This window comes from Falco punctatus (assembly GCF_963210335.1).
Source record: "Falco punctatus genome assembly, contig: scaffold_22, whole genome shotgun sequence".
Classification (NCBI taxonomy): Eukaryota; Metazoa; Chordata; class Aves; order Falconiformes; family Falconidae; genus Falco; species Falco punctatus.
The window spans coordinates 1,768,474-1,786,598 of record NW_027660223.1 but is presented as its reverse complement, the minus strand read 5'-3'; the positions used below and the strand labels follow the sequence as shown (position 1 = coordinate 1,786,598).

General features: G+C 44.4%; 1 protein-coding gene across 2 annotated transcripts; it reads left to right on the top strand.

Annotated features, from left to right (window-relative positions):
- The first annotated feature begins 2,408 nt into the window (after positions 1–2,408).
- LOC308057536 (uncharacterized protein) lies at positions 2,409–16,849 on the top strand. 2 transcript variants are annotated; one of them, XM_080411622.1, is made up of 6 exons: positions 2,409–2,477; positions 6,249–7,936; positions 8,712–8,851; positions 14,624–14,657; positions 14,737–14,806; positions 16,776–16,849. In XM_080411622.1, exons 2-6 carry the CDS (start codon positions 7,764–7,766, stop codon positions 16,809–16,811), a joined length of 453 nt encoding a protein of 150 aa, XP_080267748.1. In that variant the 5' UTR covers positions 2,409–2,477; positions 6,249–7,763; the 3' UTR covers positions 16,812–16,849. The 2 variants fall into 2 exon arrangements, 1 of the variants encoding a protein (XP_080267748.1); XR_013925321.1 differs by lacking the exons at positions 2,409–2,477; positions 14,624–14,657; positions 14,737–14,806; positions 16,776–16,849 and adding an exon at positions 12,211–12,931 and having other exon boundaries at positions 6,227–8,851.
- Positions 16,850–18,125: the final 1,276 nt, after the last annotated feature.

Below are 18,125 nucleotides of genomic sequence, written 5' to 3'. Positions count from 1 at the left end.
ATGGTGTCTTTGCTTCCCAGGGCACAATGCAGTGTGAGGTGATGCAGAAAAAATGAATGCAGTAACTAATTGCTTACTAGTAGCTGACTCAGTCCGTCTTTCCTGGTCTTGGAGACCCAGAAGCAGAGTTCCCAGAAGTGCTTTTGAGGTTGCTCTGGGTGATAGATTCTAGTTTTTAGTTTTGCATCCTTTCTGGCTAATAATAAACAAATAGTGCCCGTTGTGCCCGTAATACTATATCCACAGGACCCATCAGCACCCTCTTATCTTCAAAGCCTGAAACTGAATTTCAGCCCAGCCAGCTACCAAGTCCCTGCCAACTAAAACTGGGTAATCACGGGGGGGAGGGTAATACCATTCTGAAACATTTAATATTGCACAGGAACTGTAGAGTCTCCTGGTCTTGGCTGGGGAGTGACCTGTAATAAACCCAAGTTTTTGTGGCTGAGCATGCATGCACTTGAAAAAACACTGGAGAAGAAATACTTCCTCCTGGAAAGAGCAGAGATGGATTGTGTTTACTGTGTATTGCCACCTTGTAAATAAAATCCTGCCTTTCTTCTAATGTCTGGAAGAAAACAAATACACTCAATTAAAAAATGCATTTTGCTCTCCATTCCCCCATTAAATGGTCAGACTGATTACAGAGGTACTCTTGAAATGGCTGCTGCTCATAGCCATTTCCCAAAACTCATAGAATTCAGGTTTTGCAACCTGAATTTACTTGGATGTGTTTTCAGCAAAAGTCTTTTTTCAGTCTTTAAAAAAAAAAAAATTATTATTATAATTATTATAGTTCTTCCTTCTAGAGATCACGTCTGCAATAACGGAATGCTGCTGATACACTGAGGATCAGCTAAGGAAAGTGACTGTACATCAGCCACTTTGGTCGGCGAGAACACTGCCAGAGCGAATAGGCTTGATAAAGCTGTGAAGGCTCATTCCAGAAAGGAAAATGAAGGTTCTAGGAGCTGTACCATTATTAGCGATGAAGAAAAAGAAGGTGTTTCAAAGGGCTGAATCTCCTCCCTAAAAAGTGGTACTAGATTCCTGTCCTGTTGTAATCAATATTTTCAGCGCTAATCACAGTGAAGTGTGTCCCTCTCTCTGATTGAGGTTTTCTTTGCCATCTCTCCCATGTTTCACAAACTCATTGGCAAGAGGCAGTTTCTAATAGGAAGTAGTGTGCTGGCAAGGTGTTCCATGAGTCAAACCATCTAGGGTATACTGGACTGTGACATCACCCCAAAACCATATGGTACTTATAGTAAGGTTTCACCACGCTGAACTACTTAGTGCCATCACCGCAGCAGTACAATACGGAGGATGGTTCCCAACTTATCTATACCAAAGGCACGACCTGTCTTTTGATTTCTGGACCACGTTTCCATACCCTCAGTGCGCGTTTGTGTTCTTTTGTGGCAGTGCCAGCTCAGCCACATTTACTGGAAAGTAACTTTCTGACCCTGTCATGGCAAGGCAGGTAACTAGATGATGCCTACAGGGCCCCCCCGCCCCCCTCCCGCTATATTAACCCTTGCTGTTCGTTCCTTTGGCATCCATTTGCCCAGGGCTAACGATGGCACACAAGCAGGACTGCTCAACAAACTAGGAGGCAAATTGCTCGCAGAGCTGATTTGGCCATAACTCCCTGACGAGATGCCCTTGCCCTGAACGACAAGCGCTTTCCCAGTTTGAGCCATTTTCTTTTAAAACCAACTAGACCGAGCCCCCCAGCGTGCTCGCAGCGCGGGCCCCGCCGGGGGCCAGCGGGGAGCTGCTGCTGCCCGGTACGCCGGCACCCCCCCGGGCTTCCCGACAGCGGCCCGAGTGCTCTGCGGGGGGCGCAGCGCCGCCGCCACCCGCCGGGCCTCTCGATGCCCCCGGCCCCGCCCGGCAGCGCCGCGGCCGGGCACCGCGCGGGAGCCGCCGGGCACCGCGGGGCAGGAAGTGACGTCACTCGCGCTGGACACGCGCCGGAGTAGACCCCGCCCCCGCCAGCAGAGCCCGCGCTGAGGGAGGCGCTGTCCGCCGCTGCCGCGCTGAGGAGCAGCCTGTGCGCTCGGCTTCCCGCCCTCTGGTGGTTCGCTCTGTAGACAGCCGTACCGGGCCGCTGCCCGGGGCCCCGATCCCCCGTCCCTGCCCCGGGGGCCCCCCGATCCCCCGATGCCCAGCCCCGGGACCCCCGATCCCCCGGTTCTGCCTGGGGCCTGCCGCAGCCCGCCGCGTGCCTCCCGCCGTCTCTTCCCTGAGGCGGGACCGTGCCGCGGGATGAAGAGGTTTTTCGGGTTCGGGAGGAAGAAGAAGGGGCGGCCGGCAGCGGCCGGCAGCTCCGCCAAGCCCTTCACCACCGGTGCCTACGAGCTCCGGCTGAAGGACCTGGGCAAGCTGCACCGTGTGGCCGCCCGTGGCGACCTGGGTCAGGTGCGGCAGAGACTGAAGAAATGCGGCATCGACGAGCGGGACACGGCGGAGCGGTAAGCGGCGGGGGGCAGCAGCGCCGGGCGGTGCTGGGACGGGGTGTGGGGGGGTTGCGGGCAGCGCCGGCACCCGCAGGTGCAGCTGCAGCCACCGGCAGCTCAAGGGCGCTGGGAGCCAACAGCAGCATCGCTGCGGGGAGCCTCAGCCTGGGCGGGGAGCCAGGGCTGTGCTGCCAGGAGCCCTTGGAGTCGGCCGAGCATCCCCCGTCTTGTCCCGGTCTTGCCCCGGCCCCCTCCGTGCCCTCGTTCCCGGGGGTGTTGCCTTGCCTGGGGGCGCAGGAGCGGCAGGGGGCCGGCAGCAGCCTGGCCAGGGCGGGTTGCAGAAGGAGCCTCAGGGCCATTCTCCAGGCAGGCTTGGAAGGCAGAGTGCATGCACCTCGGAGGCCTCAGCGTGCGGGGTTAGTAGTTGAGCTGAGCAAGCTGCACTGCCTCAGCTGGGAGTAAAAGAGGGGTAAGCACTGCGTTTAGGAAAGGGTAAATGTGCTGTGTATTGGTGCTGTGTGGACGGTTGCCCGATGTGCCTTTTGTGACTCTGATGTTGCAGCCAAAGCAACATCAGTCTGATTTTAGGTGGCAGTTACTTTGCTGTTTGCTCTGTGGCCTTGGTACAGCTAATTAGTGCCTTGGATTGGAAAATCTGGGCAGTGCCATGCAGAGGAAGCTGCTGCTTCTGGCAGGTGTTAGGATGTGTGCTTTTGAGTCGAGCACAGCAAGTACTTGGCAGTTGTATCTTAGGGAGAAGCCGTGGGCTGCAGCATAGCTCCTCATGATCCACCGTAAGCCTAAGGGAATCAGCTGAAGGTTTTGGGTCTTGTATGTGTTGAGCTGTTAATGCCTTTTCTGAAAAGACTGAGTCAAAACATCCATGACATTCAGAGGAGATGCTGGTTTAATCAGAGTACTTCAGCATCCTGGGCTGTCTTTTCTGAAGACTGGACTTTTGCCAGCCACCTAGCTTATTGCCCTGAAAAGACCTGGAACTGTCTAGATTTGTAGGAAAAGCAATGAAGAATGCAGTCCGTCAGCACGTGGGCTGTGTGCCTGAGTGTTGCCAGCCAGTATTAGTTTATGCAGCTGGAGGGTGGGTGATGCTGGCTAAGGTGGCTTGAGTGCACTTTTGTGCATACTTAAGCTGCCAGAGTCAAGGTGCTCGATGGCATTTATGGAAATAGTTCTGAAAGTCTCTCTCTTTTTCTTCTTACTGCCTTCCCATTCACTGTGGCTGATTCAGTCATCAGTCAGTCACCAGCTCTTAGCAGACCCTGGTATGAAATTGAGCTAGTTTTTGTGTTTCAAGCTCATCTTGTCTAGAAAGCTTTGTTTCCTCTGGAAAGGTTTCCTTCTGTGTGCCAGGCTATTGTATTGTCAGTGTTATAACAGGACAAATAAAGTCACAAACTGTAAAAAAAACAAGCCGGGGGGGGGGGGGGGGGGGAGGGGAGAAAAGGCAGCGTACTATGATGAGCACTGTGGTGGCTTTGCCATGATAATGCCCAGTGCTGAAAAGCTGCTGAAAAGCGCGGCTGAGAGCAATTCAGTGGACAGAGCCTGCCTGCTTGCTGCAGCCACTGCCCTCTGTACCAGCCATGAGGGTTGCAAGGCCACCTGTGCCCTCTTAGTGCTTGTGGGTGTGATGTTTGTTGTGAGTGACCACTGGATACAGCTGCATTTCAGGGCTTCATAGTGTTGGAAGACTTGGTATCATTGGAAATAGAGGTGTAGAATAGGAAATAATGCAAAGTAACGGCAAAAATGTGTGCATTGGTTGTATGAATATCTCAGGTTTGCTCCTCAGGATTTCCAAAAGCAAAATCCTGCACCAGGAGCATGGCAAGTATCACACATACAAGTTCCTTCCATAAAGTGGGTCCTGTAGCCCATAAGACCTCCCGAAAGTGTGCTTGATACAGCATCAGTTAGGAGCAGGCAGCTTTCAGAGGTGGGCTAGCAAAACCCTCAGCCTCACTGACAGAGACGGGCAAAAGTCAGCACAGAGCTGGAAGCACTGTAGGCACAATGCCAGCTAGTCATGGATCCTGGGTCAGAGCTCATCGCTAAGGGAGATTTACCCTGTCAGCTGCCTGTCAGACTGAACTCCAGCGCTTTTCATTGCTTGGCTTGTAGCTGCTGGGTTGTCGGCTCAAGGGCCATTCAAAGTGCGTACTGCCAACCTGCTGTTTCCCAGTGGGGTTGTTTCGTGTCTGCTCAGCATCAGCAGTTCTCTTCTACTCTGTAGGTGATCAGCGTAGCAGCAGGAGCAGGAACATAATCTGGGCAGTGTCCCCAGGGCTGGGTGGCAGAAGAACTTCGGTGTTACTGGAGGCCTCTTGCAGGGACAGGCAACCCTGAACACTGGTGTTCTCTGCCAGCCTGTTCCCTGAAGTGGATCTTCTGTGGAGCACGGCAGGCCTTGCTCCAAGCAGAGCCATCTCCTGTTGACAGACTGAGAGGCTTGGTTGAGGAGGACAGCAACAAGTCCACAAGTTTTCTGAAGGCTTTTCTGTTTGCAGAGCTGATAGTGACTACTTCACGTCTGTCATGCTTCCTAGTGGTTGGTAGTAGCAGCTTTCAGATGATTGTGGACTCCTTCATAACCAGTCCTGGTTAGCTTTCAGATAATCTCAGTCAGTCATTTCTTCAGAGATGAAGGATCCTGCATGTTTACATGGAAATTTCTCAAAAAGTGGTGGTAGTTGCTCTTGAGCTACTCCTCTGTCAATGCTCCAGTCTGTTCCCTGTCTGTAGCAAGACATTACAAATTCTTTGAAGTTTTCTGTATTTCTCTCATCCTCATCTTTGTTGCAGTGGAGGAGGATGTCAGCTGCCCTGTAACAAGTATCTGTGTTACAGATTACTGTGTTTTTGCATCACCTGCCACTGCATTTGTGTACCTCTCCCTTTCCATTCCCACTTAGCCAGGGAGCTGTTGTGCTCCTGTCTCAGCAAGGTACCAAAACAATTGCAAGACTAGTTGAGCTTTCCTAAATACAGAGAAGGACCTACCTGCAGTGATGTGGTTCAGAACCAGTGCTGGTGTTCCCCTCAGTTCTTGAGGAACTGTGGGATTGTTACTGCATCACCTTCAAGGGAGGAAGGTCCCAGCTATTTTCTAGCTTGTCTTCTGCTCTGTTGGGACAGGCGTCCTGCAGAGCAGCAGGTGCTTTGCTTTTGCACAGAGTGAAGCTTGTGCTGATTTGTGCCTCTGATTTAGGGGGAAACACATGCAAGGACTTTCTGGGCAATTTCTTTCAGTATAAGTAGGCTGGTTAGTTGACATCAGACCTAAGATGTTCTGTGGTTTGAAGGAGTGTTTTGGTTTTTGTTGTTGTTGTTGTTTGTTTTTTTTTTCCCTCTGGCAAGGCTTTAACTTGAAGAAAAGAGTTTCATTTTCTTATGCTGGTCATGTATTATGGAAACACAGTATTCCCTCCCTGGAGAGGACTTCCTCTGTAGTAGGCTTATTATGACTATCGTAGTTATACATATCTGAAGGATCAGGTATTACTTTCCTGTACTCAGGATTACAGTGTTCTGTCTGGTTTGCTGCATGTTATGGGGGGCACTTTGGTGCAAGTGAGTACTTGGTTTTGTTGCAGTAGTAAGCAAGCTAGAGAAAAAGCAGAAATTCTTGAAGTGCAGGGAAACGCTAATACTCTTTATATAAAGCCCATCTACATCTCTGATACTTCTGGCACATGACTAATTATAGAACTTAGAAGGTTGCTTGCCATAGTTCTCAGATTCCCAAGCTTTTTTGCTGTGCCACAGGTGTAGTCCTGCTGGAGGCAGTGACCAACGCCTGGGCACAGGAATCTGTGCAGATTAAGTTCTAGAGTGAAGGAAATGGCACCTTACCAAGCAGATGCTGCGGAGGGGTTTTGCTGGCCAGTCTCGGGTGTTTGGTGCACAACTGCTGTTACTGGTAACGGAATGAGAAATCATTTCTTAAGCTTGCTTTGTGCAAAGTGAAACTTGTGGTCATATCAATTTATCAGAGCCTGAAATTATTTCTCTAGTTGTCTGTTTGTGCTAATTTAATATGTTTAATTTTTAGGACACCTCTGCATCTTGCTTCTGCGAATGGCCATGTGAATGTTGTTACATATCTCGTAGAAAACAAGTGTAAACTAAATCTTTCTGACAGTGATAACAGATCGTCGCTGATGAAGGTATGTGGAATATGTTATGCTCTTTCAAGTGGGGCTTGTCAACTGTGCATTAAATGAGAGGTGGCTGGTAGGATTCTTTACACAGCTCTGCGTAGAAGCATGCATCTGGTAATCAGCGTGGAATAGGCATATGTTAGCTCAGCTTTGAAGGTGCTCTTATTTTCCAGCATTGGGAAGCTGCGGCAATTGTAACAGAGTGCTGGCAGTTCTTCCTTTTCTGTGTGTTGTTCCCAGGCAGTACAGTGCCAGCAAGAAGAATGTGTAGCTATTCTGCTGGAGCACGGTGCCAACCCACACCTGGCAGATGCTGACGGCAACACTGCCCTTCACCTTGCTGTCCGATCTCCTAATACAACTGTAGCGGGGCTGTTACTTGAGCATAATGCCAATATTGATGCTCGGAATAAGGTAAATTTTTGTGTTTGTTGAAGAAGCTCTTTCAAAAAGTTGTATTAGTCTTCCTCTTGTAGGGTTGTTTTTTTTTTTTTACTTTTATTTTTAAATGTATTTATCTGCCCTTTCAGGAGGGAAACACTCCACTTATTCTTGCTATCTCTGAACATCATGAAGATATAGCAGAGTTTCTTCTGCAGAGAGGAGCTGATGTGCATGCTCGAGATCACTGTGAAAGGTGAGTGGTTTGTCAAAACTCTGCATGGGTCTCTTTAGTATTCTTTAGGTTGGATTAATCAGAGGCATGAGAGTGAGCTCTGAAAAAAACCCGGGGAGCCACATAGCAGCTATTTCTGTGTGACTTGTGAAAGAACATCTGCGCTTGGCTGTTGTCATACCTCAGTGGGTGCTTTCCTCGTAGAGGATTACAAGAAGGCATTGTCTGTGGTGGCCCTTCTGGCAGGAAACATGCTGGTAGCTCAGCAGCACTGCCTCAATGTGAAAAAACATCTCCTGCATAGTGGCATAGTTTGTATGTGAGTGTTGTCTATGTGGAAGCTTTGTCTGAAGATTGAAGGTTTGGTTGTTTTGACTCCCTCTTGCATTTTATGGTTGCTCTTAATATTTAATGAAAACTGCTTTTTCTTTTGCTCATTCAGTAAAGAGTAAAGTAGTTTTTGAGAGCAAATAGGAATAAAAATAATTACAGTGTCTGTGTCAAATGATCTACTTCATAACATATTTTTGGTGTTTCAGAACCCCACTTATGACTGCAGCATCTGGTGGACAGCTTAATTTAATAAAAGTTCTTCTTCGATATGGTGCTGATCTTTTCCATAAAGACACTAACGGATGGACAGCTGAGGATTATGCTGTTACTCATGGATATTCTAGGTAAATTTTTGACTTTATTGTTAGAATAGGTTGTCAGCTGTCAGTGTGGCTTTTGAATGTTTTTGGTAATAGCAGCACGGTTTAATGGTGTGTTGAAAGCTGTCCTGAAGCTGTGCTCAGTGACGTCTTCTGATACGTATCGTTCCCTGTGTCTAGTATTAATCTGGATGTTGAAGAAAATTTCCACCCTGAATTGTCTGTAGATTTCAAGTTTTGATGCTAAACTTGCACCTGCCCAGTACAAGCTCTAAAACATGTCTGTATCCTACAGTTACCCAGAGGTAGAACGTGGCAAACTGAAATGCATGTCAGTCCTCTCCTCAGACCAGCACCATTGTCCTTACTGACTTCCACTACAATGAGCAGGAACTACCAGCCTTTTGTTTCAGAGATCTAACATATCCCTTTTGTTAAAGTCTTAAGCAGTTTCACCCCTCTTATGGATAGCTTTGTACCTGTGCGTATCCCTTCTCTAAGGTGGTTATGTGTGCTTAACAGCTAAGCTGAAAATACTGTGCCGAGCGGGAGCTAATAGCTTCGTAGGTGTGGATATGCACCTCTAGAGTGAACATGACTGTAGTGAATATTGAAGTAGGTAGTAGTCGTGCAGTAAGTTCTGTGTGTATTACTCTCAGTGAATGCATACAAGTATATGAATTCATACGGCTATGAATACGTGTAGGGTGGATAAGTGGCTGTTAACTGTTCTATTAAACTGTATAAGCAAGTATGTGGTTGTTTTTACCAAATATGTTTCTTCTCTTTCCCTATATAGTCTTTGTAAACAACTGGTGGCATACGCATTCCGGGGAGACAGAGACGAAGGTGGTGCACAAGGCGACACAGTACCTGGCATTCCTCACCGGGCCAGAGCTGCTGGCTTGACGTTGGGTGCACCTGCTGTGGACAGAGGAGGTGGGATCTTTAATCACGCAGGAGCTCACGAGGAAAATCACTGTGGCCTTTCCTTTAGGGGGTTTGTGTTGTCAGCGCTCACTGTGTTTGCCGTTGACTTTAGTGGAGGCATCAGGTGGGGTAGCGCAAGAAGCTTTGTGAATATGCTGACTTGTTGCTGGTTGGAGGTGCTTCTTGTCAGGGGTGAAGGCATCTGCGGTTTGTGTGCTACGGGCCCACTTACCGGGTTGTTGCGTTCTGCCTGCCAGATTGCCCATCTGTATAGGTTTTCATACAGAGAGAGAAGGGGGACAGGGAAGGAACTAGGTGAGAGTGGTTTTGGTTTTGGGGTGTGTACTTGTACCTGTAGATGGCCATTCAGATTGTGAAAACGAATTGCAAAAGCAGTAGGTTCGTCCTGAGTAGTTGTTCATCTTCCTGTAGTTGGGAAGCAACAGATGAGTTAGCAGGACTGTACATGTCTTGTTGATATCCACTGAGTTTGTGCAGTGGTGTTTTAATATTAATAGTTTCACCTGCACTAAGCTGCTTTTAGTGAGTTATCTTATTTCTTAGCATCAGTTACGATTGTTTCTGTGTAGGTGCTGTAGAGACATACTTAGGAAAAATCGTCTTGGAAAAGTCACTTTGTTAGAAACAACAATGCAACTTCTGTGTGTACTGTATCTTCATGGACGTAGTTTGATTTCCAGTAAAAATAAATAACACTTTTACTTCCAGTAATTTTATGAAATAAACGTTAAAAGGTCCACTTTAACCTGTGATCCAGAAAAACAATTGAATTGCCTTGTTATCAAAAAATCAGCTCCTTCAGTGAGTTTATTTTAAATTTAAAAAAAAACAACCGCTCCTTAATTTTTAAGATCCAGTCTATGCTTATGAGCTCATATAGCCCTAGAGGAATCTTAGAAAACTAATCTTTTAATATAGAACGAACTGTCTTGTACTTTACATCTCAGGCCCTACAGTGGGAAGTTCTATCCTTTCTGGTTTTTTTAAGGGTGTTACATCAGAACTTTGCGGCAAATGGGCAGCAGACAGTGTTCAAACACAGTTTATTACTCCTTTTATTTAAATATCCCGTGTTTTGCTCGTATTTCATGACATATTTTTCCGAATTCACTTTTCCCAGATAGGGGAATTTAATTTAGAGCCAAACTTTGTTCCTTTGACTTAGGACTAGTTATTTTGATCTAGTCAGCGATGTGTAAAGTTTCTTGATAGACTGAAGGAAGATGCAGAGGTTTTTATATTTTATTTTATTTTTGGAAAGGGCTTGGTACAGGTAGTTTAATCAAGAAAATGTTGCTTTTACCCAAACAGCACTCTGTGGCTGCCTCCTGTGCACGTAGATAATTGCTGTGGTACCACATTGTGATGACTGACAGGCCTGGGTTATTTTAAAATATGTGGCTTGAAGAATAATACTGTTGTGTGATTCCAAAATTAATATGCCCTCAGGGAAATATGGGTTCTTGAACCAAGTAATTTGCTCAGTTCCTTGAAAACAGTAATACTACTAGCATAAGTCCACAATGTTATGGGAAATCCTCACTTGAAGAGGCCTAGTAAGTGTGAAGAGCATATTTATGTGGGTTAAGGACTTGGGAGGAGAAAGAGTGTGCTGTGGTCTCAAGCTGTTTATAGTAGGGCTTGTTTTTCTTGAGTAGTACGAATCTTTTTCTTCTTGTGCTCAGTCTCCTAGAAAATGACCCCGGCCTGTTGAGTGAGAGGGATTAGTAGCATGCAGGGAACACTTGGTGGCATTGATTCTGCAGTCTCTTGCTTGCACACACAAAGCACAGGTCCTGCATCCTGAGTCCCTTTGATAGGCTGCAGTAAAAGCTTTGAAGCCCCTGTTAGAGGAGAAGCTAGACTGATCTTGAGACAACGCAGGAATACCCACTTTGAATTCTTTGTTTTAATCTTGCTCTTCATTCCTGTTTTTCTGGGATCTTCAATGTAGTCCTTATTCCTTTTGCACTTGTTGAACATTCTTCAAAATACTCGCTTCTAGTGAGCAAGTCGGTATATTTAAGAGGTTGGCTCATGCTTATTTGAGTGTTTACTTTTTGTCAGAACACGAACCTTTTTGTTGATTGCAGACAGACTTGCAAAAACCTCTAAATGAATGGCTTCCACCTCTAGCATATCGAAAGACAGACTTTTCAGATTTGAAGTTGGAATTTCTTTGGCAAAAAGTAATTACGCATTTTTTCAAAAAGCGAGGGTTCAGATTTCTAGTATGTCTTCAGTGGCAGCTTTTTTTAGCTGCTGCACTGCATATTGGTGTATTGTTCCTACAGAAACCATTGGTTTTTCGTCTTAGAGCTCTTGGAAAAGAAACGAGTGCTTCAGTGTGCTTTATATCTGCTGTATCACCTTTTAAGAAAATTGAGAAATGGAGAAGGAATGAGAAACAATCTTGAGGTCCTTTTTTTAACTCTTACATGTGTGTTTTTGATAGGAGTCCTCTTGCCACATCCATTCCATGTATTTGTGGTAACATCAATATAAGCAGGACTCCCTGTTGCTCTGAGGCAAATGTTATGGCCTTGTCACACAGACATTTGGTGTTGGGTAGCTGCAATAACAACCACACCATTCATTGACATAAAAAATCAAATTTTACTAAGTAGGATGGGTAGAGCAGGCGGATGGTGATTTGTATTCTAAAGCTTCTTTTCCACAACACATAGACACGCGTACACACACAAGCACACATGCATGACACTCACACCAGTCAGTGCACCCGTTCTGGTCCAGTTGTGGCCTGCCCTGTAGCCCTGGGGGAACAGGGTATTCACTCTGACTGCTTGTCAAGCCTGCGTTCTGGCTGGTGGCATAGCTTCTCTATGTGAACAGTTCAGCATGGTCAAATCAATATATGCAGGGCTTTTACCTTCAGACTGAGGTAGGAGGGGGCTGTGTTTGCATCAGGCACCATCTGACACAGCTGGCTAGTGTATCTCCAAAGTTTGTTGGCACCTACAGATTTTTGGGATGCTTAGACGGAGGGATTTTAAGTGTGCCGTACGTATAAAACACTCTACAAATATGAAGGAATTGCATTGGCAGTCAGTGCTGGGCAAGGACTATTCAAGCTGAGAGAAATACAAAGTTGGCAGTACAGTAAACTGCCAAGAATCTGTTTCGGTGTTTCAAAATATTGGAATATAGGTATTCTACAATGGAGCAAGTAAATTAAGTTACATTGTTTGACACTGTCCCTTAAGAGTAGAGTTCTGTAGGTTGTGATAGGTTTGGCTTCTACTTCTTGTAACTGTAGAGTAGGCTGACGGTCACAGTACATTCTCCCATTGCTACAGCTTTGTTAATGTACTGGTTAGGTTTTCCAGATTTCTGGGAATTCACATTTATTCTGGTGTCCTTGTTTGGTCTGTCCTTGACACGCCTTTCCCTAAACGGATATAGGAATGCCACAATCTCCTAGCCAGACATCAAGAACAGGAAAACCAAAGAAAGGTATTCTATACAGTAGCATTTCAACTATGGAACATGTTGTGTGATGTACAAATACTAACACACCTGTGATGTTTATTATCTTGGAGGTCTCTATTCTGATGGTTTTGGTTTTATAAATTAGGTTTGAGAGCAGGCTTTGGGCGCTTTTGTTTGCGTGTTTTGCATGGGTCCTTTATTACTGAATTGAGTGATAGCTTTGTGTCATTAGTGATAGAAGAGCATTTTTTTTTAATATTATTTACTGTTACTCCAAAATGAAAATGGACTTCAATTAAAGTAGAAACAAGTGATCCCTAGATACTACTTTTCTAGATCCCATTTCTACAGTAGGGCATCAAGATCTGTCTGAAAACTATCTCATAAACTTTCTCTCTTGCTTTTTAAAGGAGAATGGGAACTGGTTTTGATCATTGCTTAAAGTTACTATCCATGGAAAGCAAAAGTTCAGATAACTTACTCAACATGATATGCCCTTTGTTTTCTTTTCCTTCTAATGATTTTGTCTAAGACCTCGGTTTGGCTGTCATCATACAACTTTATGGAAGGCCGCCAATCTCCTATTTATAAGCAACTTCATTTTGTGATGATAGTTAACGAGAACTAATTACCGAGGAATTGAGGAATGCTGAAATGGATACGATGTGGAGGTTCTATTTGTTGGTTTTTTTCCTTTCTGTCCTGGGAATTGAAGAGGCCTTTTATTTCATCTTAGTTGTTGGTAATTGAGAGGTTTTCGCACTCTTCAGGCTGGATTCCTAGAGTTCAGGTTTCTTTAGTACATCAGTGGTGTGCTAGAGTGCGCTGTCGTTGAGTTTGCAACATGTGCATCTGGGCCACGCTGCCATTCAGAGGGATCTTGACAAGCTGGGTAAATGGACTGTCAGGCCTGTCTTAACAGAATTCAACAAGGGCAGATGCCAAGTCCTGCACATGGAAAGGAACAACTGTTTGCTACAGCACGTGCTGGAGCTGCCTGGCTGGAGAGCTGCTTTGCTGGGAATAGCCAGAGGGTCTTGGCAGAAAGTGAGCTGAGAATGAGCCAGCAGGGTGCCCTGCCGGCTGAGAAGGTTAACGGTGTCCTGGGCTGTATGAAGAGCAGCATAGCCAGGGGACTGAGGAAGGGGATTGTACGCTGCTACCTGGCAGTCCCTGGGTTGTGTCCAGCTCCCTGGGTATAATTTTGAGGCCCCAGTGCAAGAGAGAGTGGTCTTTCATCCGTGAGCGAGTTCAGTGGAGGGCCATCAAACTTTGCCAGGAGCAGGGCTACTTGCCTTTTGGGGAGAGACTGGGGGAACTGGGCTTGTTCAGTGTAGAGAGGAGATGACTTTGAAGGGGACCCAGTAGCAGCTTCCAGTACGTGTATGGAGAAGACAGAGACAGGTGCCTCCCAGTGGTGCGTCACATGAAGCAAAGGTACAAGAGGCATAAATGGAAACAAGAATTTCTAATGGAATGTGGGCAGCTTCACCATGGTGAGAACAGTAAAACAGAGAGGTTGTGCAGTCTCCCTCCTTGAATGGTTCAAGATCAGAGTGGAAAAAGCCCTATGCAGCCTCATCTGACCTCAGAGCTGAGTCCACTTTGAGGAGGTGGTTGGCTGAGAGACTTGCCGAGGTCCCTTGTGACCTGATTTATCCTGTGATCCTGTGTGCAAGTTGCTGTCTTAACATGGATGAAAGCTTGGAGCGTAGTATAGATTGCCCTGGTTACGCCTGTCTTGCCTGTTGAATGCCCTTTTTGGTACAGCATAGAGAACTGGTGGGGATTTTTCTGCCTGAGGATAGGCATTAGATCTTGGTTATGCTTTTTGATGTTTTTTACCTTTTCAGGATAACCTGTAAGTGGGTAGAGCACCAGCTAGTATAGTATATAAACCAGTAAAATCTCTGTCAACAGTGTGTGCTTGTGTGTGCAGTAGGAGTACTTCAGCAGTTCATTTATTTACTGTCTTGCTAAAGCACCAGTATTTTGTTAACTGTTTATTAACACAGCATATTCATGCTATGCTGGGTTTTTTTTAGTTTAGAGGTAGTTCTTAAACTTTTAGGTATAAAAGTTCAAAGGAGATATAACTCTAGTCTTTTTTGTTTTGTCAATTCAGTGTGACTTGAAAAAGCAGTTGTTTGGAAATGCATGCATTCATTCATGGTGTCTTACGTTAAGTTGACTCCCCAAAGTTTCATTCTGCTATGACATGTAGAGTTGTCCAGGTTAAATGTTTGTATGTGCTGGTTGATTTTTAGCATGCCAAATCTAATTTCAACATGTCAATTCGTGTTTGCACAGCAATAGATGACTTGTCGCAAGGAGACTCAATCAGGTAAGACTTTAAACATACCCAGCACATACCTGAGGAATGATTGGAGAGACACAGTACTCATTTTGCTTTACTTTTTAAGAAGCTTGGAGAAAGAGGGGAGCGATGTCAGTTGGCATACTTCTGAGGAAGAACTCGATTTTACTCCCAAGGTATGGTGTACTTACAGTAAATGTCCTATAAAAATAAGTGATCTGAAGGCAAGTTTTCTGGGGGATTGAAATAAACTACAGTTCTAGCCAATATTGTTTTCTCCTTAGAAGCACTCTCTGACCTGCCAGCCTTTCTTCTGCTGTGAGTTTTTCCTAAAAGACCTGTAGCTGTGGCAGATCATGCAGTAGATTTGTGATTTGAGGCAAAAGAGCCATAGGCGATGAGATAAACCACCACAGTTTTATTTGTTCTTGGTCATTTGAGTCGGATTTTAAGTTTATAAGTTACTAATATAATCTTTTCTGTTCTTCCCCAAACACTGTTAATGTTTCCTGTAAATTTTGTGATAGAATCCTAACTGATAACGGGCACTTTTTAATGAAGAGGTACTGAAAGCCTTCATCACCTAGTTCTCCTTTCCTCCTCATCAGGTTACTCAAGAGTGCTCAGTGGATGAGTTACTCAAATAGGTCATCTTTTTTTCTTCTATTGAGGTGGCATTCTGTGCTTGCATGTAATCTCACACTGCATGTTTTCCCTCTTTTTTTGAATGCTTAGGCAGTATTCTTTTTGTCAGCTACAAGCTCTCAGGCCTGCTTTTTTTGCTAGTGTTCTGAAGAACTATTAACTTCTGCAGTGATGTCTGGAGCATCTGTTCTGTTGCTCTGGGATTCTGCAGCGATGAGGAACCGGTGTTCTAGTTCAACCTACTCTGCAATACTGGAGGCGCAAGCATGTTTAGTTTTAACATGATTTCATTTTCTTGCACTGATTTAAATATAAATTATGCATTTTTTGGGCATGTTTTTGAAATTTCAGGATATTCTGGTAAGTGTACTTGCAGGGACTAATCAATGCATTAAACCTAGGGTTCTTAACAGTTACTTCCCTTGTGCACACTTGCAAGTAAGCATCCAGAAGCTGCGATCTTAAATATAACTGAATTTTACTGAAGTACTACAAATACTAAACCCAGATTTTTAAAACTGCTATGCATGTAACCATAGTTTTGGAAACAATTTTCAGAAGGGTGCCTGCATGGTATTTTGGGGGTGAAATACTCACTGAATTGCATATGTGAGGAGTGTTTTTGTAGTTAGAAGTATAGGATGGAGCCAACACCTGACCACTATCAAAAGGACAGCCTGATTACATTTAGTGTTCAAGATTTGATGTGACCAAAGGATTTGTTGTTGTCGTTAGTGTTCTAAAAAAAAAAAAAAAAATAATTTATTTACAGAAGCTGCAGAAGCCAAATTTGACATTGTTAATGAATGTTTCCCAGCAGTTCAGGAAAAACAGTAAGCTATTTGGAAAAGATTGCATAGTATACTAATATATAAAAGTAGATTTGCTAAGTAGTTTCTTAAACAATTCTTTTCCTTTAGTAAATGAGAAAAGTAGCATTTTGAAAACACAGCACTTGGTCACTTCAGAAAAAATAAGTCATGTTGTTAAAATGAAGGTATTAATCCCTTCCTAAGCCTTTGTCCCTGGCCAAGTCCTTCCTCCATCCTGCCCATCCTTGACTTGGTTCCTTTTCCAGACATTCCCAGATTACTCCATTCATCTGGTAACATGCCTGTTGCCATTTACATAACTCCTTTTGTTGTTTTGACATAACTGCCATGTCTCCAAAGACGGTGAATAATGAAGTATCTTGCAAGTCAGTACCAAAGCAAACTGTCTTTCAAAATCTAAATAATTTGCAAGATAAACAAGAAAGTTGGAACAAGAAAAGCACGATTCAGGCGAAGTTTCACAGAAATGATGACTCCCTTTTTGCAGAATCTAAGATGACAAACTGGAAAAAAGAGACACCTCAGCTTCTCTCAGATAGTTGTGGTCTTAAGGAGAAAAAGTCAAGCTTCAGTAATGGCTTTGAAAGTGATAATAGTTCTTTGTCAGCAGGAAAAAAACCCAAGGCTTGAAAGTCAAAGACAAACTCTGTCTTTCTTGAACATGTAGATGATGAAGATACAGAAGAAGAGCAATGTGAAGTAGATAATAAAGTCTGTGAAGCACTGAAACAAGAAAGTGAACACTTGTGCTTGAATAGGCATGAAGAAAATGTAAGAGCAGCATTTCACTCAGACACCAAAGTAAGTTATATAAGGATGATTCAATCACAAAGGTATTTTCTAAGGGTAATAAAGGTAAGAACCAAAAGGTAAACTGGATTTCTGTTGATATTTCACGTATATCCATCTTTTGATCATCCTTTTTTTTATATTAGAAAATGCCTTTACTCCTAACCAAAGCAGTTTCTTAGGTATAAGAATAATATTGGGCAGTATTTTCGATATTATTTTATTGGTTGCAGTGGTTTTGCAGGAAAACAAATAGGCAGTATAATTTTTCTGAAATAAATTCATTTTTTCTCAGTTGTATGTACGGTTTTTATCTGTCAAGATTTATTGCCATTTAGTAAAATACCTGGTGTGATGGCTGAAAGTGAGGAACCAAAAAGTTTGAGTAAGATTGAGAGCAGGAAGTTAGTGATTTTCCTGGAGCAAAGTAGAGGAAAAGGAGCGTGTTCCAAAACAATGTAACTGAAATGAAAGCTAGAGTTAGGCTGACATGAAGAATTGCTTCTCCGGAGCTTTGCAGAGCCAGGGCTAATGACTTAGGGCTAATGTCATTGCTGTCTCCTCAGAGATTCCCATGGAAAAACTGAAGGCCTTGTAAAACAAAGCTCAACAAAGTTTCCCTGTTGTCTTACACAGGAAAAGCATTTTTAAAGTTGTCAATGGGTGGCTAAGAAGGTGCTTGCTTCTGCTATTTCCAGCTGTTTGGTCAATCTCTTTTAGGAAAAATCACCTGAACAGGAAGAAGAGGAGAAGGAGCAGGAAAAGGAAGACACTGGTGAAGAGCTACAAACTGCAGTTGTTGAGGGTGTGAAAAACTCTATTTGTAATGATAGCCATCAAGTCCACAGTGCTTCCAAAGACAACACTGGTGAGAGAAGTGAGTTAGTGAATACTGATCCCAGTTCTTCCTCTATAAATATTAATGCACAGTAAATGAACTGAAATGGTGATTGACTTCTGAAACAGTAAGCTTTTCCCTTGCCTGTGAACCCTAGTGGGCATTGGCAAGGAGGAAAGTAGCTTTTGTTCCTTTTCATTCGTTCCTGAAGAACAAATTGTGGCCTTGGATTCCAAACGATGCTACATGGAGCAGGTGTCATTCTTGGTTTTGTTGCTGTGTTCTCCCTGAAGCGATCAGACCAAAACGCACAGTTGAAAAAGAGGAGGATTAGAGAGTCTTGGGTGTGACAGTAGTATTCCCCTTTCTGGCCCGTACTGTCAGACTGAA

Excerpts from the sequence above, each read along its gene's own strand:
- LOC308057536 (XM_080411622.1), top strand. The coding sequence starts at position 7,764 with ATGATCTACTTCATAACATATTTTTGGTGTTTCAGAACCCCACTTATG. Across the intron at positions 7,937-8,711 it reads GTTACTCATGGATATTCTAG|TCTTTGTAAACAACTGGTGG; the intron begins GTAAATTTTTGA and ends TTCCCTATATAG. Across the intron at positions 14,807-16,775 it reads AACTCGATTTTACTCCCAAG|ATGATGAAGATACAGAAGAA; the intron begins GTATGGTGTACT and ends TTGAACATGTAG.